At 45.8% G+C, this 17,069-nt stretch overlaps 1 protein-coding gene across 1 annotated transcript in view; it reads right to left on the bottom strand.

Moving 5' to 3' along the window:
• Positions 1-17,069, bottom strand: part of LOC309563496 (prominin-1-A-like) — a 125,151-nt gene that overhangs the window by 86,304 nt on the left and 21,778 nt on the right. Inside the window, exons 2-3 of the mRNA XM_082267887.1 lie at positions 15,777-15,832; positions 9,481-9,686 (exon numbers count right to left, since the gene is read on the bottom strand). Coding sequence (XP_082124013.1) covers positions 9,481-9,686; positions 15,777-15,832 — 262 coding nt within the window. The remainder of the gene's footprint in view (positions 1-9,480; positions 9,687-15,776; positions 15,833-17,069) is intronic.

Here is a 17,069-nt window from a genome sequence, read left to right as displayed (position 1 = left end):
CCTCCCACCAGAATGGGTGAAGAGGGCCAAGGCACAACTTGCTGGATGGCGAGGAATATTTTCTAGGGCTGAGTTCGACGTGGGATGCGCCAGGAGTGCCACTCATAAGATCCGCCTGAGTGAGGACAAACCTTTCCGAGAAAGAGTCCGGCGAGTTCCCTTAGGTGACTTAGAAGATCTACGTCAGCAGCTGGCGGAACTCAAGAAGACTGGGGTTATTCGAGAATCCAGGAGCCCATATGCTTCTCCGATAGTGGTAGTCCGGAAGAAAAACGGATCTCTGAGGCTTTGTATCGACTACCGAACACTGAACAGAAGAACCATCCTAGACCAGTATACCACTCCTCGAATCGAAGACGCCCTACAGAGCCTGTCAGGGGCGAAGTGGTTCAGTGTGATGGACTTAAAGAGTGGGTATTATCAGATCCCCATGCACCCTGAAGATCGGGAGAAGACAGCCTTCATCACCCCTGTGGGGTTCTTTGAGTTCAATCGCATGCCTCAGGGATTGTCAGGGGCCCCTGCTACCTTCCAAAGGCTGATGGAAAGGACCGTTGGAGATATGAATTTGATAGAGGTACTGGTATACTTGGATGATGTTATCGTGTTTGGCAGAACTTTGGAAGAACACGAGGAGAGGTTGGAAAAGGTCCTGAAGAGGCTACATGAAGAAGGCCTGAAACTTTCTCCTGAGAAGTGCCAATTCTATCAGTCCTCGGTCCATTACCTGGGCCACATCGTGTCTGAAGAAGGGGTGGCCACCGACCCGGACAAGCTGGATGCTGTCGCCTCCTGGCCGAGACCTACAAATGTGACCGAACTTCGGTCGTTCCTGGGTTTTTGCTCCTATTACAGGAGGTTTGTAGAGGGGTTCGCCAAGATTGCCCGACCCCTCAATGAGTTACTAAAGAACGAAGAAGATGACGTTCCTGAACTGGTCAAGCCAATGAAGTCCACCATGGGACCCCGGAAGGCCAAGGAGTCCATCCAGGATCAGTGGACCCCAGAATGTGAAGGGGCTTTCATTCAGTTGAAAAAGAATCTAACCACTGCCCCTGTGTTGGCCTACGCAGACCCCACGAAACCATATGAACTACATGTCGATGCCAGCCGAGATGGGCTGGGTGGGGTACTCTACCAGGAACATGGGGGCCACCTGCGACCCGTAGCCTACGTGAGCAGGAGTCTACTACCTGCTGAAAGGAATTATCCTACCCACAAACTTGAATTCCTGGCCTTAAAGTGGGCAGTGGTCGACAAACTGAAAGATTACCTGTACGGAGCTGAATTCATTGTCAAGACGGATAATAATCCCCTTACCTATCTGTTGACTACAGCTAAGCTGGATGCAACAGGACACAGATGGTTGGCTGCCCTCTCTAGCTTCAACTTCAGCCTGAAGTATCGGCCAGGAATCGGGAACAGGGATGCAGATGCCCTATCCAGAAGGTTGCATGCACCACACGAACCTGATGAAGAATGGACCCATTTGGCTCCAGAAGGGGTGCGTGCCCTATATCAGGGAACTGAACTTCGATCCAGAGGAGGATCAAGAGCCGAAGAGATTGGGGTTTCGGCTGTCGGAGTACCCAAATACTATTGCAGGGTGACCCAGGTTGAAGGGGAAGATTTACCCCGGCTGTCCAAAAGGGACTTGAGGAAGGAGCAGCTGGAAGACCCTCTGGGAAAACTTCTTTTGGAAGCCTTGGAGATCCAGCGCCCTGAGTTGCTTCTCACCGACTCTCCTCAGGGGGCCCGTCTGTTGCATAGAGAGTGGACCCGGTTACAGATCCGAGAAGGGGTGGCCTACCGAAGAGGCCCATCTGAAGATCTGGAGGAGAAGTGGCAACTGTTCTTACCAGCTAAATACAGGGAGAGAGTTCTGGCTGCTCTTCATGATAATCATGGCCATCTGGGACCTGAAAGAACTTTTCAGCTTGTCAGAGACAGGTTCTACTGGCCCTATATGAGGGCCGAAGTTGAAGGATACTGTCATTCTTGTGTCCGATGTATACAAAGGAAGACTCTGCCACGTCAAGCAGCCCCAATGGGCCATCTGCAAAGCCAGGGACCCATGGAACTGGTGTGCATTGATTTCCTTTGCCTAGAGCCTGATCTGAGTGGCCAAGGGAATGTCCTTGTGGTAACAGACCATTTTACCAGATACGCCCAAGCATTCCCAACAAGGGATCAGAAGGCCTCTACAGTAGCCAAAGTTCTTGTAGAAAAGTTCTTTGTACACTATGGGTTACCACAACGCCTCCATTCAGATCAGGGAAGAGACTTTGAAAGCAGACTGATCAAGAGACTGTTAGATCTGTTAGGCATCCAAAAGACTAGAACTACTCCCTACCATCCACAAGGGGATGCCCAGCCGGAAAGATTTAACAGGACTCTTTTGGACATGTTGGGGACTTTAAGCTCAGAGAAGAAACAGCATTGGGGCAAACATGTAGCTGCCATTGTGCATGCCTACAACAGTACTGTCAGTGATGCTACTGGATATTCCCCTTATCGTCTAATGTTTGGACGAGAGGCTCGATTGCCAGTGGATTTGGCCTTTGGCATCTCGCCCGATCACACCTCTTCAGCATCGCACAAGGGATATGTGGACCGACTGCGGAAGAGTCTGAAATCGGCCTATGATAAAGCTCAGGCCACATCTGATCAACGTGGACTGAGGAATAAAAGGAATTTCGACTTAAAAGTTCGGATCCAAGATTTGCAACCAGGGGACAGGGTATTGTTGAGGAACTTGGGTGTCCCGGGAAAACACAAGTTGGCAGACCGCTGGAAGTCCCAACCTTATGTTATCTGCAAGCAACTACCAAACCTCCCTGTGTATCAAATTCGGCCTGAAGGAAGTGTGGGTCCATTGAAGACTTGGCATAGGAACCATTTACTGCCTCTCTCTGAAGCAGTTCGCATGCCTCCTGTCGTAGATTCGCCAGAGACCCCTTCGACCTCTCGCCTGTCCAGACCAGTCACCAGATCTCAGTCGACACTCCCAGATGTGAGGGAGGGAAATTCTCCATCTGAAGATCTGGAAGATGAAGAGGAGGTACCTGACTGGATGTGGTCGTCTCAGTTACCAGAACCCACACCTGCCTCCCTGTCTTCATCCGAATTGGCTGACAGAGGAACCCTTCGGGCGGAAGCCCCCGAATTCATACCTTTCCACATGCTTCCAGAAGAAGTAGTTGATGATGAAGATCCTGAGGAGGAGGTTGCACCTTCCTCTGAAGAAGAACTGACCGCTCTTGAAGCATCAGATTCCTGTGTGTTGGAACATGAGGAGGAGGACATTGAAGAATCCCCAGAAGTGGCTGGTCCTAGTACCTCTGAGATCGTGCATCCCAAAGAACAGAGGGAAAGAAGAGTCATTCACCCGCCCAAAAGACTGACCTATGACCAATTGGGTGAATGCTCAGAAGAGGCTATCTTTACTTCCAAACGAACTCTTGATCAGCCTAGTTCTTCCACCGCAGATTTGGTGGAGGACAACCCTAGCTCACCCCCAGGCACATCTGTACAAGCCACTCAAGTGTCAGGGGTCTGTGAACAGAATTACCTTCCCTCCCCTGACAATTGGTGGGAGGTTCCTATGTCGAACCTGTGTTGTAATATGCAGTTGTTAAGTTTGAACTCTGCTTATGAAAAGGAAGATGATTCCCTGTTATGCATATGTTAATGTTTTTTTTTGTGTACTGCCAACATATGCACTGGAGTACATGCTGTTGTCCTCTTTGGGGACCAAAGTTTCTCAAGTGGGGGGAGTGTGTAGCGGGGTCTTCCATTATACAAGTTCTAAAAGACTGCTGCTTGACATTTGAGAGGAACTCGGCTCCATCTAGTGGCCAAAAGGACACATTGCAGCGGCTATGGAATGTCTTTTGATGTTATTTTCCTTTCAGGAAGTTGAGCAGTCTTCATCGCCCATAGTGCTTTGAGAATACCAGGGTGCACTGCTGCACCGCACAGCCTTCTGGGGGAAGCTTTATAAAGGAAGGGAGGAGCCAGGCTCACTCTCTTGGGAAAGACACAGTGAGACAAGCAGGATGCCAGTGCTGTGGGCTGATGCTGTATGCTAGGCCGAAACTCCTGGGCCTTAAGTGACTAAGTTGCAGTGTTTCATCTCCAGTAGAGGATCCCTCCTGGAGGTCCCATCGATGTTCTACAGAGACCAGACTCATCCACCCCAAATACCTAGCGCGGCTGGTGACAGAGGCCGGAGACTGAGACAGCAGCGGAGGCTTCCTGGGAGACAGTCCTGTTGGTGAGAGGGCACCTGCCCAAAAACTGACTCTATCTATCAAAGAAGTAACTTTAGTCAGGATTAGCCTTAGAGTAGTAGAAGGCAATATACCAGGTGGCCCAGTACATCTCTCACAGAAGTTTTACCGGCAATCCTGCACAGACACCCCGCGGTGATTACTAACTGTTTGCTGCCATTCTCTCTATTGATCACCCATCCTCAATGTGGATTACAAATTGCGAGTGCACCAACGTTGCTAGCGAAGATATAGAGAAGAAACAGCGGACTCAGATAGGTCTGACATTCTGATACTGTGTCTAACTGAATGCTGAGCCTTATCTCCAAAAGTATAATAGTGATTAAGATGGCGGTCCTATAGGCTCTGAGACATTTCCTGAAACAATTAATGTGCCCTTGAGGAGTGATATCACAGTATTTATCTTATCTTTGATTAATTAATTAGTATATCCTTTTACAAAGTCATATTTTACTGTATCGAAACTGTTTATTTGATTCACAGTAAATAACTTTCCTGTTTAAAAGCAAGCTTGTGTGTGGTCACCTTGTATTACCCAGAAGGACTGCAGCTGGAGAGAGGTAACAGGTCATTATTATTTATTGAAGTGTTATATTCCAATCTGTGTAGCCATTTGGTATTCCAGTCCTATTCTGGGTCAGTTGTGCCTAGGGAGGGTTCGAGCCAATTCTGTGGGTTGTTAGGCAGGACGTAGACCCAATAATCTAATCAGCAGCTCCTGCGGGGGTGGTGCTACACCCATAACCCCTGGGTCAATATGAGAACACTCCTATTGAATATACCCCACCCAACATTTGATGCCCACTGCCCATAACCCCCAGTGAACACTCCTAGTGAATACAGACTACCCCACATTTCATGCCCTCTGCCCATAACCCCCGGGTCAATATGTGAACACTCCTAGGGAATACAGACCACCCAACATTTCATGCTCATAAGCAGCCCATACTTCCTGGTCACCTGTCTTCATACACAGCCCTCTCCAGGAACACACAGGTGCCAGGAGACATGGACACGGAATGCTTTGTATTTTCCTCTAATAATAACCCTGAAACCTCCGGAGACAATCACACGATACTTTTGTTGTGGATACAAATCTCAGGGTAGAATTGTTGGTACGTTCAGGAATCCATGCTGCCAAAGTCACCATTCTTGGTGCATGCATGAGAAAAAGCAACCACGAAATCCTATATTACAATTAAAGCAGGTGTAAGGTCAGGGCTTTATTTCTCAGAGAATGGTGCAGGAACTCCCCCTATTAAATCACCCCTTGTCTCCGCCCCTACCCACCTCTGAGCACCGTCCCTTGTCTCCGCCCCTACCCACCTCTGAGCACCGTCCCTTGTCTCCGCCCCTACCCACCTCTGAGCACCGTCCCTTGTCTCCGCCCCTACCCACCTCTGAGCACCGTCCCTTGTCTCCGCCCCTACCCACCTCCGAGCACCGTCCCTTGTCTCCGCCCCTACCCACCTCTGAGCACCGTCCCTTGTCTCCGCCCCACCCACCTCTGAGCACCGTCCCTTGTCTCCGCCCCTACCCACCTCTGAGCACCGTCCCTTGGTTCCACCCCCTACCCACCTCTGAGCACCGTCCCTTTTCTCCGCCCCTACCCACCTCTGAGCACCGTCCCTTGGTTCCACCCCCTACCCACATTCCAGTACCGCCTCTTTTAGAGAATAAAGAACCAAGTATTATTTTTGTGGTTCTAAGTAATTTGTATGGACTTTAGCAATGATAACAAAAAAAGCTGTAAAATAGTTCCCTCATAGCCAGCAACAATAGATTCCACCCCAGCAACAATAGACCCCCATCCAAGCCAAACCAGATCCCCCCAGCAATAACAGATTCACCCAGCAACAATAGATCTCCCTCCAGCAATGATAGACCAGACAACAGAAAAAAGAGATCCCCCCAGCAATAACAGATCCCCCCAGCAACAAAAGACCACAACCCAGCAATAATAGATCCACGAGGAACAATAGACCCCTCACACAACATTATATCCCCCCCTGCCCCCAGCAACAATAGATTCCACCCCAGCAACAATAGACCCCCATCCAAGCCAAACTAGATCCCCCCAGCAATAACAGATTCACCCAGCAACAATAGATCTCTCTCCAGCAATGATAGACCACACAACAGAAAAAAAGAGATCCCCCCCAGCAATAACAGATCCTCCCCAGCAACAAAAGACCACACACCAGCAATAATAGATCCCCCTGGAACAATAAACCCCATCCCACAACATTATATGCCCCCTGCAACAATGGACCCCCTGTTACAGAATACTACCTCAGCAACAATAGATCCACCTCAGCAACATTAGACCCCAAGCAACAACAGATTTTCCAGCAGCAAGCAACAATAGACTTCTACCTCAACAGTAGATCCATGCCAGAAACAATTGACCCCCCCCCAGCAACATAAGACACCCCCTAGCAACAACAGACCCGCATGCACAAATAAACCCCTGCCAGTTCCAATAGATCCTCCAGCAGCCAGGATCATAGCCCCTCTAGAATCCCTTACCAATACATGCATTCAGTGCTGGAGGTGCCGGAACTGCGTCCCCCCCAAAAAAAGCCCTGTGTAAGGTTAAAAGTTTTTTTTTTTTTTACTAAAATAAAAAAGATGTTATACTTACCTGTTCTGTACAAAGTTATTACACAGAATGGCCCCGAACCTCTTCTTCTGGGTTTCCCCCGTTGGCACTCTTCTCTGTGTGTCTATACTTACAGTATCTCACAGAAGTAAGTACATCCCTCACATATTTGTAAATATTTTATTCTATCTTTTCGGCCTCATGCACACTGGACGTTTTTGGAGCTGCTGTTAGCAGCGTCAGACGTTTTTTTTTGCAGCTGCAGAACGCCCATCCATGTTATTCTATGGACTCATGCACACATAGAGCTTTTAGGAGCTCCAAGTGGCATAGGCCTTTTTACAGCTCCAAAAAAAACCCAGGAACTGTGCGTTCTGGAGCTGCAGCGTCAAGCTGTAAAAACGTCTGACGCTGCTAAAGGCTGAATAACGGTGCTTAATGTGCGTTAAGCCACGTTATACATTTTTTTTTCTTCCATTCAAAATCAATGGTTCTCTATGGGAGCCTATTGATTTGAATGGAAGTCGCACCGGAGGTCGGATCAGGGTGATCCGACTTGCGGCGCGACTTGCGCTGTGAGAATCTTGAGGGGGAACTCCACGCCAAAATGGGGAAAAAAACGGCGTGGGGTTCCCCCCCCAGGTTCCAAACCAGGCCCTTCGGGTCTGGTATGGAATTTGAGTGTAGCCCCAAGCCGAAAAAACGGCGTGGGGTCCCCCCCAAAATCCATACCAGACCCTTATCCAAGCATGCAGCCTGGCATACCAGGAAAGGGGAGGGGACGAGCGAGCGGCCCCACCCCCCCGGATCATACCAGGCCACACGCCCTCAACATGGGGGGTGTGGGTGCTTTGGGGCAGGGGGGGCTCTGCACCCCCACCTCAAAACACCTTGCCCCCATGTTGATGACGTCACATGTGGCACAAGGGGGGCGTGGTCTCCCGATGACGTCATCTGGCAGCCACGCCCCTAATGGCTATATAATAAGCTGCAGAGACCAGAGACCGGCATAATCGCCGGAGACTTTGTCGGAGGAAGAAGAAGAGCCGACAGCCGACAGCAAAAGAGCAGAAGACCGGAGAGGAGAAGACAAGAAGAGAGGACAGCAGAAGGGCGGACAGCAAAAGACCCCCGGAGAGGAGAAGACAAGAAGAGAGGACAGCAGAAGGGCGGACAGCAAAAGAGCAGAAGACCCCCGGAGAGGAGAAGACAAGAAGAGCCGGATGAAGATTTTTAATAAACTTTCCAAAACGTCTCCTGTCGTTATTTCCATACACTGCCTTTTATGTGGTGAATGAGTAGGGGTACAGAATACCCCACACCCATTCACATAGGGAGGGGGTCCGGGATCTGGGGGGCCCCCTTGTTAAAGGGGGCTTCCAGATTCCGATGAGCCCCCTGCCCGCAGACCCCCACAACCACCGGCCAGGGTTGTGGGGATGAGGCCCTTGTCCTCATCAACATGGGGGCAAGGTGCTTTGAGGTGGGGGGTGCAGAGCCCCCCCTGCCCCAAAGCACCCACACCCCCCATGTTGAGGGCGTGTGGCCTGGTATGATCCAGGGGGGGTGGGGCCGCTCGCTCGTCCCCTCCCCTTTCCTGGTATGCCGGGCTGCATGCTTGGATAAGGGTCTGGTATGGATTTTGGGGGGGACCCCACGCCGTTTTTTCGGCGTGGGGCTACCCTCAAATTCCATACCAGACCCGAAGGGCCTGGTTTAGAACCTGGGGGGTAACCCCACGCCGTTTTTTTCCCCATTTTGGCGTGGAGTTCCCCCTCAAGATTCTCACAGCGCAAGTCACGCCGCAAGTCGGATCACCCTGATCCGACCTCCGGTACGACTTCCATTCAAATCAATAGGCTCCCATAGGGAACCATTGATTTTGAATGGAGGCAGAAAAAACGCTGCTAACAGCTACTGTGGCCAAACGTGCAATAACGCTTATTGAAAAAGCTACTAAAAGCACGTTTTTACAGCTGCTATTTCCCGGCGTCAAGTAAACAGCTTTGGAGCCCGTTCTTATGACGCCCTGTGTGCATGGAGCCTTCATGTGACAACACTGAAGAAATGACACTTTGCTACAATGTAAAGTAGTGAGTGTACAGCTTGTATAGCAGTGTAAATTTGCTGTCCCCTCAAAATAACTCAACACACAGCCATTAATGTCTAAACCACTGGCAACAAAAGTGAGTACACCCCTAAGTGAAAAATGTCCAAATTGGGCTCAAAGTGTCAATATTTTGTGTGGCCGCCATTATTTTCCAGCACTGCCTTAACCCTCTTGGGCATGGAGTTCACCAGAGCTTCACAGGTTGCCACTAGAGTCCTCTTCCACTCCTCCATGATGACATCACAGAGCTGGTGGATGTTAGAGACCTTGGGCCCAATTAGCCATCTATCTATCGGCCCTAGAGAATAAAATGTTGGGTGTTGCAAATGGTTAACATAAAAATGAAAAGCTGTCTAGATTCACCGATTCCCAACCGGGGCAATTCTGACATTTCTCTCATATTTGTAAAAATCAGCATTATTTTGCATTCAAATTACTTGAAAGCCCCAAACATTATATATATATATAGTACTTACAGGATGATGAGAGTGATGATCAGCAGGAAGAAGTAGATGAAGCGCCTCTTGCAGGTCATCTTCTTGGTCTGCTTCTGGTACATCTTCCCACCGCAGTTCCCGCAACAGCGGCAGCAGGGGAAGAACAGGCACACCAACACCATCAGGATGATGAAGAGCAAGCCGATGGCGAGGGCCACCAGATAGCCCACTTCATACATCAGTATCTGAAAGAGAAAGGGACATTTCAAGACCTGGCTTTCCCTTCACCCAGGTGTAAGGCACCTTCCCGCCAGCCATGATCCTCCTGCATTGTATAGAGAAGAGCAGAGACCCAGTTATGACATAACTAAGACTCAAATAAGGTATATAATGAAAAAAATGAAGGTTTGATTTAAAAATGTAATTGAGAATGATGAAGGGGGAGGGAACCAGGGAAGGCAAAATAGAAGAAGAAGCATAGAGGAGGAAGAGAATGATCAATTAATAGTTCTGGGGCATTCCCCACTTGCTGTCAGTCGGCCATGGACAGCGCAAGCAGGATGTCTTACCTAATATACATCGGCATGTTTACAGCTCACACAATGACCTCCGGTGACTGAACTCTATATACAATGACAGGCGCAGATGTGAAGGAGGAAGTACCTGCACCTGGAGACAATGGGAGCCCCCCAGGACCCCCCCAGGACCCCCCCCTCCGTAAGGCTCACTTCACACATATCTGGTGCGAATTTCCAAAGCTGCGGTTCAGATGGAAATTTTTGAATCCGGTGGCCACCCGAAAAAAAAAAAAGAAGCTCCCCTTGCGCTGAAGGATCCCTCCGGGTCCACCATCTAACAGTTCCTTAACTAGTCGTAGACCGGAAGGTTTTTCCCCCTTAATGACCAGGTCATTTTTTTTGCGATTCGGCACTGCGTTACTTTAACTGACAATTGTGCCGTCGTGCAACGCTGAACCCAAAAAAAATTGACGTCCTTTTTTTCCCCCTCAAACAGAGCTTTCTTTCGGTGGTATTCGATCATCTGTGCGATTTTTATTTTTTGCACTATAAATAAAAAAAGAGCGACAATTTTGAAAAACAAAAAAAAACTTTTTAAAATTTAATTTTTTCATCATTTTAGGCCAATTCGTTTTCTGCTACATATTTTTGGTAAAAAAAAAAATCCCAATAAGTGTATTTTGATTGGTTTGCGCAAAAGTTATCGCATCTACTAACTACGGGAAAAATTGAGGTCATTTTTATTTATTTAGTAGTAACGGCGGCGATTAGCGATATTTAGCGGGACAGATCGGACCCCTAACTGATGTTTTTGACACTTTTTTTGGGGGACCAGTCACATTACTACAGTAATCAGTGTAAAGTCACCTGAATGATATACATACGACTTGTGTGCGACTTTGCAGAGCACACACAGTCCCATGGTCAAAACCAAAGTTGCACTGTAAAGTCACCAGTAACATTACTTCATTAATCAGTGCTAAAAATAGGCACTGTTACTGTAATAATGACACTGGCAGGGAAGGGGTTAACACCGGGGGGCGATCAAAAGGTTAAATGTATGCCTAAGGGGTGTTTTCTAACTGTGAGGGGGATGGGCTTATGGAATCAACACAGGGACTTGTGTTCCTAAATAGGAGGAGCCCAGTGTTCATTGCTGACAGAACACCGGTCTGCTGTGTTTAAAAACGGCAGACCACGGTTCTGTCTCCCCAGGGAGTGATCACGGGTGCCCAGGGGCAATCGCAGCCGCCGGCCCCGTAGATCAGCTTCCCCTCTTACGAATGAGTGCACGCACGTGCGCCCTCACGAGATCGCTCCCGAGTCCCGAGGAGCGACATATGGGTACAGCGATTTGCGCAGCCGAGCCACCTTGGCGCAGTATATCTGAGGTGGGTGGTTGGCGAAAGGTTATCTTCTTCCATACCGCTGGACCTCATATGACGTCCTGGACCTTGAGTGAGGATATCTGGATAACGGGTGCAGCTGCAGACATCATTCAAATATATTTTTTCTTTCTGCTAGCGATTTGATGCACAGTAAAAACAATCGTAGCAGCAGTTCAGCCGCTTGATTGTTTTTACAGGCGGTCGGGGGGGGGGGGGGGGGGGTGCTTCTCCGGTGCTTCTCTGGGCGACCCGGAGAAGGAATCCACCGGTGGCAGAAGTTTGCCTTAAAGCTGACTGAGGACCAGATGGTCCCGGTCATCTCTATGACTCTCGGAGACTTGGCGCAACGTTATGACGTCATGTCCAGCACCGGCAGTTGTAAACACTGTTGTGAGTTCGGCTGGAAAGTCTGAGATTGTTTTTGTTTTTTTTTGTTTGTTTGTTTTTTTATCTCAGGCTTTCCAGCCTATAGGAGAGTTGTGGGGTCTTGTAGACCCCAGATCTCTCCATAAAGAGGACCTGTCATGCCCTATTCCTATTACAAGGGATTTTTACTTTATATGTAAATAGGTAGCAGAATACATTTTGACCTAAATTTATGAAGAAATTCGATTTTTTACATTTTTTTATTGGATGTTATATAGCAGAAAGTAAAAAAATATTGTTTTTTTTTATTTATTTATTCAAAATTGTCGCTCTTATTTATAGCGCAAAAAAAAAAAAAAAGACCGCACGCTCCCGCCCCCACTGGGCAGCGGGGATGTCGATCCACAGGACCGGCGGCCACGATTGTTGCTGTGCACCCGCGATCGCTCCCCGCTGAGAGAGAAGGACAGTCTGCTGTTGTAAACACAGCAGACCACTCTTCTCTCTGGAATGATCACAGAGCGCCTGTGATCCTTCTATATAGGATCATATGTCTCTATGGTCATTCCATAAGCCCCTCCCCCATACAGTTAGAAAGCACTGCCCTAGGCTCACATTTAACCCTTTGATGGCCCCTAGGTTAACCCCTTCCCAGCCAGTGTCATTAGTACAGTAACAGTGCATATTTTCAGCACTAATTACTGTAGTGATGTCACTGGTCCCCCCAAAAGTGTCAAAAATGTCAGTTAGGGGTCCGATCTGTCCGCCGCAATGTCGCAGTCACACTAAAAATAGCAGATTGCCGCCATTACTAGTAAAAATAAATAAATAAATAAAAATGACAAATATTTTCCCTAGTTTGTAGACGCAATAACTTTTGCGCAAACCAATCTAAATACGCTTATTGTGATTTATTTATTTTTTTTTTTTACCAGAAATATGTAGCAGAATACAAACTGGCCTAAAATGATGAAACTTTAAATTTTTTTTATTTTTTTTGGGAATGTTATATAATGGGGATCGAAAGTTTGGGCACCCCAGGTAAAAATTTGTATTAATGTGCATAAAGAAGCCAAGAAAAATGGAAAAGGCATCAAATTACAGATTAGACATTCTTATAATATGTCAACAAAAGTTAGATTTTATTTCCATCATTTACACTTTCAAAATAACAGAAAACAAAAAAATGGCATCTGCAAAAGTTTGGGCACCCTGCAGAGTTAATATCTTGTACTGCCCCCTTTGGCAAGTATCACAGCTTGTAAACACTTTTTGTAGCCAGCCAAGAGTCTTTCAATTCTTGTTTGAGGTATCTTTGCTCATTCTTCCTTACAAAAGTATTCCAGTTCTTTGAGATTTCTGGGCTGTCTGTCACGCTTTGCTCTTTTAAGGTCTATCCATAGATTTTCAATTATGTTGAGGTCAGGAGATTGTGAAGGCCATGGCAAAACCTTCAGTTTATGCCTCTTGATGTAATCCCCCGTGGATTTCGAGGTGTGTTTAGGATCATTATCCATTTGTAGAAGCCATCCTCTCTTTAACTTCAGCTTTTTCACAGATGGCATCAAGTTACCATCCAAAATTTGATGAAATTTTATTGAATCCATTTTTCCTTCTACTTGTGAGATGTTCCCTGTGCCACTGGCTGCAATACAACCCCAAAGCATGATTGATCCACCCCCATGCTTAACAGTTGGACAGAGGTTCTTTTCATTAAATTCTGTGCCCCTTCTTCTCCAAAAGTACCTTTGCTCATTCCGGCCAAAAAGTTCAATTTCTAACCTCATCGGTCCACAGAACTTGTTTCCAAAATGCATCAGGCTTGTCTATATGTTCATTTGCAAAGTTCAAACGCTGATTTTTGTGGTGAGGAGGTAGAAGAGGTTTTCTTCTGATGACTCCTCCACGAAGACCATATTTGTACAAGTATCTCTTTATAGTGGAATAGTGTACCACAACTCCAGTGTCTGCCAGATCTTTCTGGAGGGATCCTGCAGTCAAACGTGGGTTTTGAATTGTTTTTCTCACAATCCTGCGAGCTGTTCTGTCTGATATTTTTCTTGGTCTTCCAGATCTTGCTTTAACTTTCACTGTTCCTGATGACTGCCATTTCTTAATTACATTCCGAACAGAGGATATTGACATCTGAAAACGCTTTGCTATCTTCTTATAGCCTTCTCCAGCTTTGTGAGCGTCAACTATTTTCAGTTTCAGTTTTCTACATAACTGCTTAGAAGATCCCATTGTGCTGATTGTTGGGGCAAGGTCAGATGAGTCTGGGCACGTAAAACCTTTGAGATTGACACCACCTGGTGTTCCCAGACGATGATTGAGAACAATCCATGACACTGGCAGGTCTCAGCCTTGCAAAGGGGGCAGTGCATGCTATAAATTCTGCAGGGTGCCCAAACTTTTGCAGACTTCACTTTTTTGTTTTCTGTAATTTTGAAAGTGTCAATGATGGAAATAAAATCTAACTTTTATTGGCATATTATAAGAATGTCTAATCTGTAATTTGATGCCTTTTGGAGATTTTTCCATCTTCCCTTGGCTTCTTTATGCACATTAATACAAATGTTTACCTGGGGTGCCCAAACTTTCGATCCCCACTGTAAATGCGAGCCTAGGGGGTGTTTTCTAACTGTGAGGGGGATGGGCTTATGAAATCAATACAGGGACCTGTGATCCTAAATAGAAGGAGCCCTGTGTTGATTGCTGACACAACAGCGGTCTGCCGTGTTTAAAACAGCAGACCGCCGTTCTGTCTTCCCAGGGAGAAATCGCATGACCGCGCAATTGTCAATAAAAGGAACGCAGTGCCTTTTGTGCTCCTCCTATTTAGGATCACAGGTCTCTATGATAATTTCAAAAGCCCCTCCCCCCCACAGTTAGAAAACACTTCCCTAGGCTCACATTTAACCCTTTGATCACCCCTTCCCTGCCAGTGTCATTTTTACAGTAACACTGCATATTTTTATCACTGATTACTGTAGTAATGTCACTGGTCCCCCCCAAAACAGTCAAATGTCGGTTAAGGGTCCGATCTGTCCGCCGCTATGTCGCAGTCCGCAAAAAATCACAGATCGCCGCCATTACTAGTAAAAAAAGAAATGAAATAAAAATGTCATAAATCTTTCCTAGTTTGTAAACACAATAACTTTTGCACAAACCAATCAAAATACGCTTATTGGGATCTTGTTAACCAATATGTAGCAGAATACAAATTGGCCTAAAATTATAAAGAAATTTGATTTTTACATTTTTTTTTTAATTGGGAATATTATATAGCAGAATGTGAAAAATATTGTTTTTTTTTCCCCGAATTGTCGCTATTTTTTTGTTTATAGCGCAAAAAATAAAAACTGCACAGGTGATCAAATACCACCAAAAGAAATCTCTATTTGTGGGGGAAAAAAAAGACATTATTAGGGTACAGCGTCGCACGACCGCGCAATTGTCAGTTAGTTAAATTAACGCAGCGCCGAATCCCAAAAAAACAGCCTGGTCATTAAAGGGGGGGGGGGGGGGAACCCTCTGGGACTGAAGTGGTAAAGTCACTGAAAACACTTTTTTTTCTTTATATATCACATTTTAGCAGCCTAACCCTTTATCATCATAATAATAATAATAATAACAATCATAATATAATAATAATAATATAATAATAATCATAATATAATAATAATAATAATAATAATCATAATATAATAATAATAATAATAATAATAATAATAATAATAAAATAATAATAACAATCATAATATAATAATAATTATATAAATAATAATAATAATAATAAAATAATAATAAAAATAATCCTAATATAATAATAATCCTAATATAATAATAATAATAATAATAATAATAAAATAATAATAACAATCATAATATAATAATAATAATAATAATAATAATAATAATAATAATAATAAAAATAATCCTAATATAATAATAATAATAATAATCATAATATAATAATAATAATAATAATAATAATAATAATAATAATAATAAAAAAATAATAATAACAATCATAATATAATAATAATAATAATAGACTTACTTCTTGATAGTTTTTGCTTACTGATTGCGTGTCATTCAATAGTTGTCCAAGGAAACCTGGAAAATATAATATTATAAAGATCACAATGATTCACACAAAATACAAAAAAAAATACAGTTCTATTTCTAAGGCCCCATTCACACTTGTGTGATTTGTCATGCGACTTTGGACCCCAAAGTCTCACCCCATGGTTTCTAATAAGTACCGTTCATATCTGTGTGACTTAAAGTAGCTGCAGCATTACTTTGGTCTGACTTTAATGCGACATGAGGGCCACACGCTTCAATGCAAACCCTCAAAAGTCGCACCTGAATGATATACATGCGACTTGTGTGCTACTTTGTAGAGCACACACAGTCACGTGGTCAAAACCAAAGTCGCACTCGTACAAAGTCGCTCTGCAAATTCACAATGGTAACTGCATGATTATGAAGTCGCGTAGGTGTGAATGGCACCGAACACATCTTATATATCATCTTCCAACATGCATTTGATTATTATTCCAGCACCCTAGACAAGCCCATCAGTCAGCCATGATCCCTTCTTCTCTCTAGGTACAGATAGAGTCAATGGCTTCCCTGGCTTTTCATATGTCTTGGATGAGCTCTCGGCTCAATGTTTCAATTCTCTTCCTGACCACCTGGGAGTTTTGGATGTCCTCCTCAGCTATGTTCATGTGTCCCAGATCCTCCTTCTACATTCTCCATAGTATAAAACAAATAAAAAAATTCAACCAGGGATCGTAGGAACCCCTCATAATGGGCACAGCAGGTGTACAGACCCAGGAACTCAGCACAGGGATGGTGGGAAACTGCCATTCCACTCCCTGACAGCGAGGTGTGAGGTTGCTGGTTCCTTAGCTCGTGGGCTTCCAGAAGCCAGGGGCTAGAGTTGCTTCTCTGCCCCAGGAAGGATGCTGGATCCTGGGGAGGACCCTGGCGGGGGCCCCCTGGATAGGCCTGAGACTAGGCCTCAGCCTATGGAAGACATGGTGCTCGGCCCAAGGAGGGGTGAATCCCTGCCTACCTTTAGACGGAGGACTGTTGAAAAGCTGAGGCGGATTGAGAAAGAGGAGGAGAAATTGGCAACTTTGAAAGTAGAATTTAAAAAGAAAAAGTTGTATTGTGCCAAACTGTACAGTAAGAAGAGACCGGCTCTGAGGCCTGAATTGAAGGACTTGGAGCAAGCTTTGAGGAAGCAGAAAGAGTTGGTGAGCTCTCTGAAGGAAAGCTGTGAAGCACTTCAGGAGAAATACAGGAATGAGGAGCGTTTCAGCCGTATGAGGAGAGGAGC

The sequence above is a fragment of the Pelophylax lessonae genome (genome assembly GCF_965119305.1).
Source record: "Pelophylax lessonae genome assembly, chromosome: 9".
NCBI classification, from domain to species: Eukaryota; Metazoa; Chordata; class Amphibia; order Anura; family Ranidae; genus Pelophylax; species Pelophylax lessonae.
Note: the sequence above shows the minus strand (reverse complement) of the source record. Positions and strands in the feature narration are given on the sequence as shown.